We start from the raw sequence: 17,131 nt of genomic DNA on the forward strand, positions 1-17,131 counted from the left end.
AACTAAACAAGATACGAACATGATTCTCGCTGCAAAACATTTTTGAATGTTTGGGGATTCTCGCAATCTAAAAAAAAAAAAAGTTTTATTTTACGAAAAAGCGCCTTTTTAAAGGTGGTGACATACCTTAATAGTTGCAGTGCCCATCATGTTGATGATGTAGAGCTTGGAAACGTACGCTTGGCTTTTCACCCACCAAACTGCACTTCCGTGCTGCAGCAGCTTCATCAAGGTGTCATTCGCAGCGTCAAGTGCACCTACAAAGAGAGGCTGACTCAGTGTCTGCTTCTAAACCTCCAGCTCAAGCATCCCACCGACATGGACATGTTCAGGGCACTCAAGGTAGTGGCCACTGCATAGGTGCGATGTTTCCAGCCGTGATAGCAAATTGTTTCAATCACACCAGCTTCATTGCTACTGAGCAGGCATCATGCACTGATCCACAGGCACCGGAGGAAGATTTGCCCGAACATGCACTCGATGATAGTGCTGATAGTGCAGTGCTGCTATCGCTGACCAATGCATAGGGTGAACTTCGTGTCATCGCAAAAGGAGTTCCAGATGGCCTCAGCGTTTTAGTTTGTTTGTGCGGACGAAGACGTCGTGCGTGACTGATGAGGCCATCATAAGTAACGTGTGTGAAGCTGATGACACCGATGACCACCAATAACCAAATCAAAACGATGAACCCGCGGGATGTGTTGAATGCCTTTGGCGCAATTTGTCCATTTTTCGGCGAGCACAACGATGACGTGGCAATGGAGCACTTTTTGCAGTGCGAATTCAGAGCTGTAATATTGCTGCAAAGCAAGGCTCGGGAATGTAAGCTTGCTGAATTTTGGCACTAAATCTCTTTTGCAAGCCTATTCCCTGGCTTCCCTGTCTCATTCTTGCGCTAACGATGTTCCTGCATAGTCAAATTTTTTGCTTTCCTTGGCAATTTTGTTACTCCGGATTTCGACTCTATACGGTTTCTGCCATGTGAGTGATACCTCACATGGCAGAAACCCCTGAAAACCCTTCAAATTGACAAGTTTGTTTTCAAGACCCTAAAAAGTCCTGGCATTCTTTTTTCCCCTTGAAAACCTTATAATTTCTTTAGTAATGTAGCAAATAGGTAAATTATGTGACCTGTCTTCTCAGCGTGTCAGCGGGCCAATCATCGGCAAAATTGGGAGTTCGCAATGGTAGTCGGCTTAACCTATCGGCATGGTCAATTTGGTAACCAGGCCAGTGCTTCAGGGTGTAGCTGTACTCCGACAAAAGGGTCTACCTCATTTTTGTGCCCATATGGGTGATGCCTGAGCCGTTATGCCTTATCTTCATTTGTGACGTCACTGCTAATGGCATGACAGGCAAGACGCTGCACAGCACTAATCACTTTGATTGTCCAGTGACCAGTCGGCGTCACTGGAATCATTGTGATTGACAAAAGAACTTGCAGTATGTGTCATGGTTGCACGTGCAGCCTGTGGTGTTTATGTCAAATTAAAACACTATTTTCAAATGCAACATCAGATAGGCTATTCAGGGCAGCCTAGTGAAGAAAGTACAACTTAAATGCTTTTAAAAAGACCCTCTCGAGTGTATATATTTGCAGTGGCAAGTGTTTCTTTCAATGACATTGAACAGTTTGAAAACATTGCGGGAGAGTTCATAATAAATCCAATCGTCATTGGCACCAGAGGGTGCACATTGTCATGATGAGTTAAGAGACAATAAAATAACAAGAGCTTGGTGGCGCAAACCCACTGCCTCCTTCCAAAGGGGATGCTCATAACATCAATCCATCCATTTGGAAGAGTTATATGGAAGAAAGTAAATGGGCTGGGAGAGTGTTCAGGGATTTGTACAGAAAAAACATTGAATCATAGTGGAAGAAAATAACTAGGAATCTTACCAGCAAATATACAACCTGTATTGTATGGTGAGCAATGTGGCATCAAGGAACATCAAGCTGAAAATCAGAGAGGCTGAGGAAATCTCATGGGCGGCCGCAATGGAAAAGAAATCTGCCGTGAGTAACTACTTTACCCTTTGAGGGTCGAATTATTTTGAAGAAAACTTTCCCAGGCGGTCAAATTACTTTATTACGGATCTTGAATGTACAAGATGTATAAAGTTGGGAATAAATAGTAAAAAAAAAAATTAGGAACAGTATTTTGGTGTCAGCATCACTCAGAACTGCAAAATGTTCAATAGTATTTCAGAGTGTGGTACTCCTTGGAACATGAGTCTCCGCACAGCCACAGAGAGCGAGAATACCTCATGAGCGGCGGTGATAAACGTGCTAAGAGCAGTGCCAATCAAGATAGAAATCAACTTCCGCCGCCCCTGCGATAGCGTGCCGACAAAGATAAAAATCGCGTTTTGCGCAACTCCGTTGCGACAGAACCGAAACCGTGAAAGCGCGTTGCCGCTGAGAGCGAGAATACCTCGCGAGCGGCGGTTATAAGCAAGCTAAGAGCAGCGCCAATCAAGATAGAAATCAACTTACACCGCATCTGCAAGAGAGTGCCAACAAAGAGAAAAATGACGTTTCGCGCGCCTCCGTTGCGATCACGCAGCGAAACCGAAACTGCAAAAGGGGTGTTGCCGCAGTCTGCGCGACGCGCTGAAGCTAGAAGTAAGTTCTGTTTATCTCCCCAAGAAGGTAGCGCGAATTTCAAACACCTCTTGTAAGTCCTAAGAGGTTGCAGCACCTCCCAGTGAGCGTGCATCGTCATTATGATGCGAAATTTCAAACGGAGGATCGAAACCGTACCTAACGGCGAAGACCTTGCGGGACAGAAAACCGCTGCCGTACATGTACGGCGAAAACCGTCAAAGGGTTAAAAGGAAAAAACGAAATCAGGAAAGAAGCGATTTATCATAACTCAAAGGGAAGCTCTTAACTTTTCAAAGCAAGATTAGGATGCTTTAGAACACGCACTTACAAAGCGAGATATAAGAAGGAAGAAGAAGCATGTGGTTGCTGCAGTAAACCTAGGGAAACGATGGAGCATGTTTTATTAGAATGTGAAGATATCTGCCCAGTGGTCGATTTAGGCACCAATGGACTCTTTGAAGCCCTTGGGTTCAGAGAGGGAGCAGGGGGAGAGTAAACATGTCCGCAATAGACATTAGTAAGAGGCGCTTGGAAGATTGGTAGAAGAAAAGTATGGAAAAAAAAAACAGAGGCTTACTAAAACAAAGTTCACAATAGTAGTTCAGAAAGTTTGGTTGTGGGAGTTCATCATGGGTTTTTTTCCCCCTTTCTTTTTTAACATAGGTAGGACATAAGGTAATACAATAACAAGAGCTCGGTGGCACAAACCACGACCTTGTTCCAAAGGGATGCTCATGGCATGCATCCATCCATCCATCTAGTTTATTTATTTTATTTATTTACTTATTAATTAATAATTAATTAATTAATTGATAATTAATTAATTAATTACACCCTCAGGGCCAAAGGCGTTACAGAGGGGAGTGGGTAATATAGGTTACAAAGACAATAAATACAATACAGTGAATTTTGTTAGAACATTATTTCAACATTCTCCAAAACAAACAAAGGTTGTTAGTGCATCTAGAAATCATTGATTATCCTCAATGGCTGCAATATTGGGAGGGAGGCGGTTCCATTCGGCAGATGTCTGGGGAAGGTATGACTGAAAACAAGCTTTAGTTTTGCACTTTTGGATGCCAACCTTGTGCTGATGATCAGTGCGATGGCAGATGTATTCCAGTGGTGAAATAAGATCGTCATGTAGCGTGACGTGATGATATACCTTGTGAAATAGAGTGAGGCGACTGATTTTCCGACGAGATTTTAAAGATGGGAGCGAAAGGTTAGTTTTCATGGCTGTGATACTTGCAGTACGGTTGTAATTTGAAAAAATGGAGCGAACGGAGTTATTTTGTATAAGTTCAAGAGAAGATATGATATTTTCATGCCTAGGGTCCCATATAGATGACGCGTATTCAAGTTTAGGTCGTATTAATGATTTATAAAGTAGGAGTTTTAAGGACGAAGCAGTAGCAGAGAAGTTGCGACGTAAATACCCTAACATGCGATTAGCGTTATTGGTAACGTATTCAGTATGGGCATTCCTTGTTAAGTTTCGTGATATATGCACGCCTAGATATTTATATGATGCGACAGAATCAAGAGGAATGCCATTAAGACAATAAGAAGAAGGGGGAGTGTTAGAGCAGCGAGAAACACGCATGAACTTACATTTGTTAATATTTAATTCCATTTTCCAAGTTTTACATCAGTTAGAGACCATATTAAGAACAGTCTGGAGAGTATTAATGTCGTTGAGGTTATGTATTTCACGGAAAATTACACAGTCGTCAGCAAAAAGGTGGCTGGCAGAAGATAGGGTGGACGGAAGGTCATTAATATAAATTAAAAATAGAAGGGGTCTGAGGATGGATCCTTGTGGTACACCAGATAGCACGTTAGTAAGCGGCGAGGTTGTCCCATTAGTCAAAACAAACTTCCAGCAGTTGAGAAGGAAAGATTGAATCCATCTAAAGACATGTGGATCAAGATTAAGATGACTTAATTTATAAAGCAACAATTGATGGCACACTTTGTCAAAAGCTTTCGCGAAATCTAAAAAGACGCAATCGGCGCAAGATGACTGGTCAAGAATGCAGTGCAATTTATCAGTGCACGAGAGTAACTGTGTTTCGCAGCAGTATGTTTGACGAAAACCATGTTGCGCAGAAGAAAAAAAACAGTTATCGAGAAAGGTGGCGAAGGTTGACTCGTCATTGGCCAAAAGAGTTGTTGCTATAGCATATACAAGACAACTTCTGCCACACACTGCTTGGTAAAATTGGCTGGGATCGATGCACACTGACGTGTGGTTACCAGTATATTACAAATATTTTCACGAATTCAGCTAATACAATCTACTTCCATTAATTCGACCCTGACAAGACCATTTGAATTGATTGAATTATCCGGCGAGTCGAATTAAACAAGGTGTAGTAAAAAAGGCCAAGATGCACTGCTGATTAATTTAAAAAGCATTAGCTCAAATACTTACTAAGTAAAGTCTACTTTGCCGCAATACATCTGTATTAGGTGGTAAAGCATACAAACACCGTGACAACGGTTTTGGTTTCGTATCCAGTTCTACTGCGCAGGCAATCGGCCTGATCTTTTTGGGGAAAAAAAGGAAAGGCATGTATTAGAATCTGTTAAATACTGTAATCGGACATTGTGAGCTATGGTTATTGCTTGCAAATTTTCCTAGGGCAGGCTGGAAATGTGTTTTTGACGGGAGGTGGCATGTGTTCAATGCATTCACTGTCCTCTATGCTTCATCTAGACAGATGCTACGACTAAAGGCATTGATATTGGAGTCACCATAGGGGTTGGGAGTGTGTGTGCTGACTGGTCAAGTTAGAATTATCTGGTGAAGGACAATTTCAAGATTGAAATAACTAAAGTTTTAGTCCATAGAAATGCATGAATGCCGGCCAGAACCTTCGTTCAGGAGCGAATTAACTGGAGTTGAATCGACTTAAGCCTAGTTAGTCGTATGAGAGCACTATTGCATAATGTGCAGTTCAGCTGACGAGGGCATGACAGAGCTGCAGAAAAGCATGAGCAATCTTTATGATGACATCATAGATTTTCTGCTGAACTCGGGTGTTTATGGCAGCATCGTTTTGCATCTAAGTTTTGTTCATTATGGGTTCATTCCACACCAAATTAGCCACCATTTCTTGGACTGATATAGTTGAAAAAATGTACATGTTTGTTGAAATTCATAATTCATTGCCCCCATTTATTTTTCTTCCGAAAACTTTTCTAGCATATTCGTGAAAAGTTGCTGTTCTTGCCCAGGCGAGCTAGAAGGCACCATTTAGCATTTGTTTTCAAAGGCATGTTGTACGATACAGACATTCAGATGGTGTGTATGGCAAGACAATGAAGTGGTGTAAAATGAAGAAAGTAAAATTGCAAAGTTTTAATTTTTTTCTTGCAATGAAGGCAGACCTAAAAGGCACAAATTAAATATAGAATGGTAGCCCAGCTGATACAGCAAAGCAGAAAAATATTTGAAGCTTTGAAGGTTCAGCCTGTCAGCTGGAAAAAGAAAGAAGGAGAGAAAGAAAAAAAAAACTAAAGCTTCAATTTTTTACTTAAAGCTTTGTGTTCAAGGTAAAAAAAAAAGTTGCTTTGGTGGTCACCCTAAAAATATCTGTGATGCGAGGAAGAATCGGAAAGCTTTGCCCATATTTTTATGAGCCAAAATAAGGTACATACATTTCATTACAAATATACGTACTATTCTACGTACCTTGCCCTAGTTTTCCACATAGTCCTCACACTGGTTCAGACATTTGTCCGATTGCAGCGCTAAATTTAAGATGCCCCTGTGTTAGAATTCGTCTGGCTGACTGTGGAACCAACGTCGGACTGCTGTCTTGGCGTCATCCTTGCACGTGAATCACTGTCCTACCAGGAACTTTTTCAGTGGATCGAAAACTTGGAAATCACTAGGTGCCAGGTCTGGATTGTATGATGGGTGGTCCAGACTCTCCCAGTGAAATGACCGGCGCTCGTCATCAGTTGTCAGTCAGCGGTGCACGCGGCCTCCCTGAATGCTCATTGTCACAGGCTTTTGCGAACTCGCAACACCACCACCTCGCACTTCTCGAAGCGAGACACCTTTCCCCATACGTGGACTGCATTTCCGTGTGAAATTTGTTGGTCGTTCTTCCCTTGCTCCATTGAAACGAATCGCACTTTGTTGCTCATACACCGTGGACTTGTGAAGCACAACCGCCATCTTCAGGAACTGACAGCAGTGCCATGCGGCAGAGCTACCCGCAGTTGAGGCCAGGCAGGTCCAAGAAAGGTCCACCGCTGGGAATGGATATGTTGAGTTTGCATTTATAACCGTAACTTGGCTTTATATATATAAAAAAAAGGCTTTCTGATTTGCCTTCATACATCATTAGATAGCTCTACATGTCTGCGATGCATGTGATAAGTTACAAAAAAAAAGCTATTACTTTTTAACGAAAAAAAAAAAACAGTTTATTTAAATGTTTATAGTGCATCGCACAGACAGCGTAAATATATGATGTCTTGCCCGCAAGCAAGGAGAGATTGTTAATAAAATGGGCCCGAAAAACTATTCAACAAACTGTGGCTGTTTTTGTTTGTTATCAGTATGAAGACAAGTGACATAAGCGATGCAGGCTCGGCTCACTATTTGTATTTTTTTCTCTGAGTGTGAAAAGTGGACATCAACAGGGCACACATGAATATTGTAGCCGAGCCTGTTCAGGCCGTCAAACAGCGGTAACGTGCAACACCAGCCGATTTTGTTCACGCTTGTATAAGCTCTCTGTTTCAATTATGAAGTTGCTTTATACTCGCATAGTCCAGTCTTTGGATTCCAGGGAGCTGGGCACAGTGTCCTGCTCCCTGCATGTCGCAATGCATGTGGATATGTTGCACTGTATTGCAGTGCAACATGTCTTTTAGAATGCTTTGCGTGAATGATATCAGCACTCATTCTGAATTTAGTAGGTACTTGTGTGCAAATATTTCTTTTTATAAACTGCATGAAACACACCTATTAACTCTGGAAAACTCCCTGGCAAATATAATACGTTCCAATATTCCTTGTGCAATGACTATGGTTCAACTGGCACACACCAAGCACAAGAAGCATTGCATTAGTGTGCATCCCTTGGCAATAAAATGGAGACCATGACACCATTTCTCCGTCATCTGCGTTGCAAAACAAAGCCAGCTTCGTCGTCTACATCCCAGGCCGGCAAGCTTGGGCACATGTCAGAGAAAAGGAAGTGCTGACACAAAGACTCAAAAAATTATTTTTTTATTTAAAAAGTAATACCTTTTGTTACCTTTTCACATGCATAGCAGCCATGTAGAGATATCTGTTAATGTATCACAGTTATTTTTAGGCCGATCACCAAAGCAATTTTTTTTCCTTTAACATGTAGCTTTGTGCAAAAAGTTGGAAATTTAGTTCTTTCTTAGTTCTTTAGTTTTTCTTGATTTTCAGCCGGAAGGCTGAACCTTCATAGCTTCAAATGTTTTTCGGCTGTACTATGTCAGCTGGGCTACCATTCTATATTTAATTTGTACCTTCTGGTTTCTCCTGCATTCCAATAAAAAAAATTCAAATTTTGCAATTTGACTCACTTTTGCTGGTACGAAAGCACTCTTAAGTGTTCAAACGTTTGAAACATTGGCTATTTTGGCAGTTGCACCACTTCATTGTTTTGCCATACCCACCATTTGAACAGCTGGATCATACAATGTGCTTTTGAAAAAAAACGTTGATGGATGCGTTTTAGCTCAGCCGGGCGGGAAAGAAATTGTCGCCAAAATGCTACAAAATTTTCGCCAATAAAGAAATAAATGTTGAATGAGGTTTGAAGTGCAACATACATGTGGAAATTTTTTCAGCAATATCTGTGATGTTTTAAAATATACTACTAGATTTGGTGTGGAATGACCCTATGTTCAAAAAGTGTTCCAGGGCCAGCCCGGCTTGTATCAGCCATTGCTTCTTGAAAAGGTAGCAAACGACGCTAAAATTAGCCTGGGTGTGTAATATTGGTGCTAGTCAAGCCTCTAAATTTCTTTGAATGCCAGCCAGTGCTTTAGAAGTATTTCGGTACGATTACAGTCGAAACCCGCAATAACGAAATTGCCGGGGAAAGCAAAACATTTCGCTTTTGTGGGAATTTCGTTAGCGCAAGAATGAGGCAGAAAAGACTGGGAAGAAAATTGGCTTGCAAAAAAAAAAAAAGCCAAAAGTCAGTCGGCTTACTTTGCCGAGCCTTGCCTTGCGGCAATTTTACCGCTCTCGACTCGCACTGCAAGAAGTGGCCCATTGCCGCGTCATCATCATGCTCACCGAAAAATGATCGAATTACATCGAAGGCATTCAACACATCCCGCGGGTTCTCAGTCCTCTCTTGATTTGGTGTTTGGTGGTCGTCGGCGTCGTTGGCACCTTGGCAAACGCTTCTTATGATGACCTCATCAGTCATCTCTTCATGGACGACAACACCTTCATCCACACGAACGAACTAATCGATGCTGAAGCCATCCGGAACACCATCTGTCACGGCAGAAAGTTCATCCGATGCGTGGGATAGCGATGGCGGCACTGCGCCGTCGGCACTGTCAACTAGTGCACCTTCAGGCGAATCTTCTTGCGATGCCACTGGATCAGCACATGATGCTTGCCGAGTGGCAATGAAGCCGGCATGATTAAAACAATTGGCTATCACGGCTGGCGACGTGGCAACCCATGCGGCGGCCATCATCTCAAGCGCCATGAACATGTCCACTACGGTGGGATGCTTCAACTGGAGGTTCAGCAGCAGACGCTGAATCAGCCACTCCTTGTAGGCGCACTTGACGCTACGAATGACGCCTTGATCAAGCAGCTGCAGCACGGAAGTGCAGTTCGGTGGAAAAAAAATCAAGCGCACGTTTCCCAGTTCCACGTCATCGACATGATGGGCATTGCAATTGCCCAAAAAAAGGCAGACCGATCTGCCTGCCTTCCGCATGTCCATATCGAAGGCCTCGAGCCAGCTGCCAAATATGGCCCAGGTCATCCATGCCTTCAGGTTTGCGGTGTACTGTACGGGCAGCCGACGATTTCCCTTGAAGCAGCGGGCCTTCTTACTTCTGCCGATTACAAGCAGTGGCCGTTTATCTGTGCCGTCCATGTTGGTGCACAACAAAATTGTTACACGCCGCTTGCTGTGTTTCCCTCCGTGGCATTTCTGGCCTTTTAAGTCCAGGGTCTTCGATGGCAGCATCTCGTAGAATAAGGCCGTCTCATCTGCGTTGTAAACGTCAGAGTGCTTGTACTGGTCCAATATTTCTTTGTTGATCAGCAGCCACGACGACGATCCTTTGTCAAAGGATCGACGGCTGCTGCCTCCCCGGAAATGACATTGGCCACCATGTCGTGGCGGGCTTTGAAACGGCTCAACCAGCCAGGGTTAGCCTTAAAATCAGCGTGCCCGAGAATGCATGCGAAGTCCAGCGCTTTCTGCTGAAAAACTCTGCCAGACAGCGGCACTTTGTTGGCACGCTGTCCACAAAACCATGCAAACACCGCCTCGTCAACGTCTGGAAAAGCCGCAGCGCTCACCGTTTTGTTTTTCGCACTCACACCATTTCCGAGCGCGCCGAGAATGGAGGCCTTGTTTTTCAGAATCGTCGATATCGAACTGCACACAATTCCAAATTCTTCGGCGATATCCATTTTCTTCCTGACCTTTTCAGCTTGGGCAATAATTGCAGCCTTACCCTGCAGTGTCATAAATTTCCTCTTTTTGGCTGGAGGCGGCATCTTAGCAGGCTGTCAAAGCAAATGGTCCGATTGGCACACAGACACACAATTGACGCACTATAGCACCAATGACACTGAGCACACGACCATGTGCGGCGGTACACAAAGCCCACTGATACTAAAGCATCATCCGGGTTATCGGAGCCTTCACGTGTAGTAGATGTCGATTTGGCTGCCGCGCACGCAGGCGTTTCGCTCCGCATTTAGCACAAGCTGTAACAGCACACAGGATTAAATAAAATATGCTCATTGCGAGATCGCCTACGGTTCTTGTCTTTTTGTATTTGTATCATTTAAATGCTAATTGCATTTTTGGCCCGGACACTGCGCAGTCACCCGTTGCGACGGGCGAACGACCACCACCATCATCATTGCTGTTGTCTGTCACGAGAGGTGGTGCGAGGCTTTTTTTTATTGTAAACAATGATGGCGGCGGCCACGCTAGTGTGCTGTGGCAGTAGTTAATGCAATTTAAGCGCACAACGAATGCATTTGAGCAATTTCCGGACACAACTAGTGTTACATGAGTAGATTATTTGCGGACTGTCGTTTCAGAAAATTTCGTTGATGAGGGATTGCTATAGAAAGAAGTTTCGTTGTTGTGAGATAGGAAATGCATTGACTCCTATGGCTGTTCGCCGGGGATCCGAAAATATTTCATTGCAGCGAGAATTTCGTTCCCTCGGAATTTCGTTACCGCGGGTTTCGACTGTACACACTTAATGGAGCAGTGTATCTAGAATATGTGGTTAGTTTCAGTAAGAAACGGGAATAATATTTTGAGGCAGCCTATTTTTCTGTACCTTTACAGAGAACGAGAAGCATTCCACTGGCAGCAGCAGTAGCAGTAGTAGCAGCAGCAGCAGCAGCAGCAGCAGCAGCAGTAGCAACTCTGTGGTGTCTAGCTCAACCCGAGCTTACCAGCAGCCAGCAACAAGGCAACAGAATGACACACGCAAGTGTCTGCAGCAGCGCAACGTGGATCCTCGAAAAGGTGTGTGGTCTTTAGGTTTTTATTGTCGGCACAAGAGCCTTTGCCCAAAGCCAGCTGTGGTCACTCATGCTGGCTTTTGTCTTATGCTGAGCATAGCTGCGTAGCCCGGCAAGCCCTCACCTGGTTTGTGAATTTCAAAGAGGCAAGTGTGTGGGCATGCAGTGACAAGATGCAGTGGTGGAAATGCTGCTACATCCATGCTGCAAATCAGGAGCTGCAGGGAACACAGGTGGAAGGATGTTATTGTGGCATCTCTACTAGCCATTCATAAGCACTTTCCTTTTACATACCGATTCATATTGCGTCATTTCAGTGATATGGACAAGTACAATTTCTGGCCGATAATGAAGACTGAAAGTCGGAATAATTGGGAGTTGGAAATATCGGATTCGCCAGAAAATGCAACTTTATTCCCCATGTGGCCGAAGAAGGCATGCCTTATTCTTGGATGACCACTTGCAGGGATACTTTTGCATGACTAGCATAAAACGCATTGGCGTGAACGCGTTTGGCTGGCAGCGTGTCTGGTGCTTGTCTCGCGAAAGTGAGCATCAAAGAATACGGCCCAAGCTTTTCAACATATGTGCTGTGCGCACATATGTTGGTTGCGACCTGATCAATCCACATTGTAACCTTTGTCATGCTGTGGCTACAGGTAGTCACTGCATGCACTGAATCTCCATTTTGTGGCAAGGTAGCAGCAGCTGAATGATTTGGGTCTCTTCGCAACAGTCACTGCCCTGTGTTTCCCTCGTTTAGTTGGTGCCACTTGAAACTGCTTGAAGAAGTTGCTCTGTACTCTGTAACATGTAAGTGAACAAATTGTTAATGCGCAGAACTTGCACAATGAACTGCAAATGCAGCCTGTACAAGTTAGCAGCTTGGCTTGGCTTGCCCTACAGTTTGGTCATGGTGGCGACTAGTGGATTAACTAGGCTTTTCTAGTTTGTCTTGAGGAGGTGTTGGCATCACGGTGGACGAACTTGCCAGCGATGTATCACAACCAAAATATCACTATTTCTGCTCGACTGCCAAATTGGAGTGTGGTCCTGCTGGTGGAATGCAATAATGAATTGGTGTGTTGTAAGGTGCCTGAAATTTTGGTTGTCCTAATACATTAACCCATTTACTCAATTGTAACGAGAGTTTTTTCAAGAGTTTCATTGCTTGAAGTCAATTGCGTTACATTCAAATAAGGGCAAAATTGACTATTTTAAAACAGATGTACAGTCGAACCCACTTGTACTAATTCTCAAGTGCCAAGAAAATCCCATTGTTATATCCGATAATTGTTGTAACCAGGTTGCCCGAAAAAAATCAGTGGGGAGAAACATTGAAACACTAGACAGAAAAAAAGTGCCGTTCTTATTCGTGCAATTTTCACACTTTTTTTCCCCCTTCTTTTTAGGGCTTCGAAAGAGGGTGCGCACGCAAACACATCCTAAACCCAGTTATGCGTCCCCAAATTTTGTGATATCCCAGGCTTACAACATATTAGAGAGTTTTAGAATAGGGGCCCCAATATTTTGGGGCCCCAAAGAGCTTTGCGGGTGTTAGCGTTGGGGCACGCAGGAGTGAAGAGTTTTAGAATAGGGTTTTACGTTTGCGGACAGTGTCTTGCGCTGACAGCGCCCCTACGGCGTCAAAGAAAAGCTATTAGAAATAATTAAATAAAATATACCATTTTATGATATGAATAGTAAATTTGACTTGTGTGTATTCACGTTTAGTTACAATTTAGAGGTTATTCTTCAAGCAGCAAACAATTAGTTGTGCTTAGTTTTGAGCAACAAAACCAACTTTACGTGCCTTCACCAGCCAAGCTTAGCTGTGTTAGGCCTACGAGCCATAAAATCCACTCTCGAATTCGGAATCAGCGGCGTCTAATGAATCAATCTTCATAACACACGTTAGTTGAGAGAAAGCGATAACTGCAGTTACTTCTCCTAGCTTGCGAACTTCACGCGTTACCGCGAATCGAACCCAGTTTGGTGCTAGGTTAGAGCCGTTGCTTCGATGGGTGCCGCCATGTTTGTTGACGCAAACCTTTTGGGAACGCTATTTGAGCTCCCGCTAAATCGGTGAAATAGCGTTCCCAACGCAAAACCCAAACGCAGTTTGCGTCTCGCGCATGCGTAGTAGCTTCGACGCTATTTCTTTGGGGCCCCAAAACGTTTGGGGTCCCTATTCTAAAACTCTCTATTTGATCCGTGCTTGTATCTGTACGCCCACCCTGCGAAAATTTCTTCCTGGGACTGCTAAATCAATAAATAAAAACAATAAATAAATAAGATTAGTGCAGTCCTGGTGAACTCCCCATAGAGACAATGCATAAAAAAACCTCGAATATATGACGCGAGATTACACACATCCCATCTCGTACAATGACCTGCATGAGAAATGCGGCAGCTTCCTGCGGCTCCCGCTGGGCACTGTCCCCTCCGTCAGTAAGGGGATAGTGGGCACTGTCGGCCGCATATTTTGCACTACTTTGACAAGTCCAGTGCCAAGTCTATAGCCGACCGGCACTGCTGACTGCTTGCATGTATGTGCTGGTGGGTTGCTGCGGGGCAGGACAGAGAGTGCAAAATACAATAAAACCTCGTTAAAGCATACCCGCTTATACAGTAGTTTTAAAAGTAGTAAAGTTAAATCCCCGGCTCAGCGGCCATTGAACATAATGTGTTTTGTATCCGCATAAACCGTACCAGCTTATTGTGTACGCATAGGTTAAAACGTAGCGTTTCCACTTTTCGTCGCGCAAACACAGCGGTGCGTCGTCTCCATCGGGCGACCCGGCAGAACAACAAGCCTCCGAGATCCGAACGGGCTCCAAGCGCCCGACGCCGTGCCAGAGTGTTGTGGCGTCGTGCTAGCGAGGACTCAGGTCATGCCGAAGCTCGGATAAAAAAGATGCCAGGTGCTCAGCATAGAAGAAAAATTAGACATCGTCCATGCTATCGCATGTGACACGAAGAGGTCGGCGCTGGCACGCGACAGGGATCTGCTGATGACTACGGTGTGTGGCATTTGGAATACGAAGAAGTTGCTCGGCAGCGCTGCTGCGACCGCGAAGAGATGTCGGCTACGAGGTTCGACTTTTCGCCATCGTTGCCTCTGTCGTTGCCGAAGTGTCGACTAGCGACAGTGATGAGGACGACACGGAAAGCGACAGCACGGGCGATTCAGGCCCGACAGTGGCAGAAGCTGCGCGTTACGTCAGCCTCGTGAATGCAATTGTCGTGACGAGAACAGGGACGCGATAACGTAACTCTATTCTAAATGAAAAGTATTCCAAACTCCGGCACCTGGCAATAAAAAAGGTGCCCCCGGGACTTGCATCGCGGGAAGAGGCCGGCAGGAGGCAGCCAATAACACGGAGGCAACTGCACGCACTATACGGAGTGGAAACAGTATGGCACTTCAGCAGTACTGCGCTCGTGCACGGAGAATACGTAATGCCAACGAGGAATCTGCCATGCGAGTGTTTGCCGAGAAGAGGGGGCTGGCTGAAAAGCTGGCACGCAGCTTCAGTAAGTTTGAGGCCGCTGTCGTCATCGTGCTAGGCCGCTGCGGCATCAAAGGAAAATAACATTTTTGTCGCGCGAAGTGAATAAATACTGCATGTTTTTTTCCCCTTTCATCGCACTCTCTCCGAGTTCCGTTTTGGACAGGTACGTGGGCGATGTCATGCTATTTCGGTTAAACTGTACTACGGTTTAGTACGTACTTTTTCCAAGCTTCGGCCAACTACAGAGACACTGGTCTTCTGGCCCAAAAAATCTGTAAAAAATTGACTTTTTGTAACAATTTTTTTCGCAATCTAGACTTCCTAGAAAAGCTATTGCTGCAATAATTATGCCTTCTGATGAGTACTTATTTTGTTATTGCGCTCTAAGGTCGGCTTCATCACCGCTTTCGCCCGCAAACGCCCCTCCAAAAGAGGCGAATTCAATGCCTTCGTCTACGCCAACCGTTATCCGCAGCGCCGCCATTTTGGAATCATTCGAAAGCTAGATTCTTCTATATTCCGTTTTTAGCGGGAAAAGGGCACCAAGTCTGGCTACTATGAAGGTACACGCTTTCGAAAAAAGGGGAATACTCGCACGGCATTGGCGCCTTTTCTACCACGTGGGGTAAATCCTGATCTCTGATTGGATGACCGGGAGTTTCGTTTCTCCAACAATGCGAGGCACCATGTTGGACATGGTTTGCACATAGTCTAGTCAGGCCCCGCACACTCTCAAGTTCAACAAATGGCCACAGAGGGTGAAAAATCAATCAAGGCGCGTTTCAGTGTACGCGCGCAAGTGGAGCTACTGTAATTTGGTCGCATACTTTAATTTGTACTTTCTCTGCTAGGGGCGCTGAACATGCTGAATTTTTTACTTTACACAAACCATTGACATAAACAGTCGAGGTGTCTAAGGATGTTTCTTTACCTCAGGCAAATAGGCAGTTGATCTTTTTAAAATTTGATTGTTGAAGCTGCTTTTTACTCATAGCGTCAAGGTTTTTGTACTTGATTAACCACCGACAGTCTATTGGTATCGATGTATTTCCTGGCCGTTGGCGTTCAAATACTATGGCGGTAAAACATTTTCGAAAAGCATGCTGGTTTCGTCTCCGAGTCATTACATAGACTTGCTATTATAAGGAGGTCTACTCTTGGCAAAAAATAGTGCCTCATTTTGTGTCGGCGTTGATTATCATAATGAATGCGGCGGTGGTTGAGGGAGTACGCTTGAAGGTACGTTTTTATGCCGTTGATCTCCATAACACAGTAAGTACGCAAACCAATGTCACAGAACACCCGATGCATCATTGTGTGTTCTCCGTCATCGCTTGTTTGCTGTACACCTACTAATTCTTCTTCTTCAAGTATTGTATCCTCCTTTTGTACTTGTTCTCTTGTGCTTCACTTACAGTATGTCGTTTTATCAGCTGTAATGCGCATTTGCAAAACCAATACATGTTTGATAAGATGCAGTGGTTATCATAATTTCACTACACATGTATTAAGCTGGCACATATGGTTCAGATACAGATACCTGTATGCAGACTTGCACGACGTTGATGCGGAGATTAGAATAATTATGACACCCGTAAAGAAGAGGCAGCTGACGGCCGTAAGCTGTTGCATTCTTTTCGCCAAACTACCCGGCCTGGTAGTGCTGCTAAGATGCTGTATAAAAGCGGTGACAGGGAAATTATTATACTTAGCAGCCGACCGCACGTTTTGTAGCTTAGGTCTTCTTTCTTGTGCGTTTATGCTACCCTTATTAATGAGCCATTTCTTGACTATGTTCTTGACTATGTAACCGCGTTTGTGTGGATGCGTAGACATGTGCTTTTTGTTGTACTTGTAAAATGCAACTAAAATATTTTCAAGCTTACTCAATCTTTGGTGTCGTGTGCGTTTATTCCAGTCGAGGCCATCGTGCCACCGGGAAACCGCATTCTGTCAGTAGCCCTACACGAAATGCAACAGCTGGAGCGCGGTGGCACAACTTGGGGTAACGGCGGCATAATAAACGAAAAACCGCTCGGGATGCCCTTAAAAGTCAGTTCAGAGTGTGCCTTAACTCGATATGACTCAGCGCTACATATATTCTGCTGCTCCTCGGTCGTGCTCCCGCCAGTTTGGTTGCTGTGTGGCAAACGCAGCGCCTATGTAGGCGCTACGTTTCCTGTTGTACAGCGCCATCTGGGGTCGCATACTTTAGTTCACAACGCCACCGCTACGCTTATTTCCGTTGCACTGTGG

The 17,131-nt window shown here is 44.4% G+C and overlaps 1 protein-coding gene across 6 annotated transcripts in view; it reads left to right on the forward strand.

Annotated features, from left to right (window-relative positions):
• LOC139054438 (WW domain-containing adapter protein with coiled-coil-like) overlaps positions 1–17,131 on the forward strand; it is a 436,373-nt gene that overhangs the window by 151,704 nt on the left and 267,538 nt on the right. For all 6 annotated transcript variants that reach the window (XM_070531403.1, XM_070531406.1, XM_070531400.1 and 3 more), the window contains one exon: positions 11,182–11,364. In XM_070531403.1, coding sequence (XP_070387504.1) covers positions 11,182–11,364 — 183 coding nt within the window. The remainder of the gene's footprint in view (positions 1–11,181; positions 11,365–17,131) is intronic.

This window comes from Dermacentor albipictus, chromosome 1 (genome assembly GCF_038994185.2).
Source record: "Dermacentor albipictus isolate Rhodes 1998 colony chromosome 1, USDA_Dalb.pri_finalv2, whole genome shotgun sequence".
In the NCBI taxonomy this organism is placed as follows: domain Eukaryota; kingdom Metazoa; phylum Arthropoda; class Arachnida; order Ixodida; family Ixodidae; genus Dermacentor; species Dermacentor albipictus.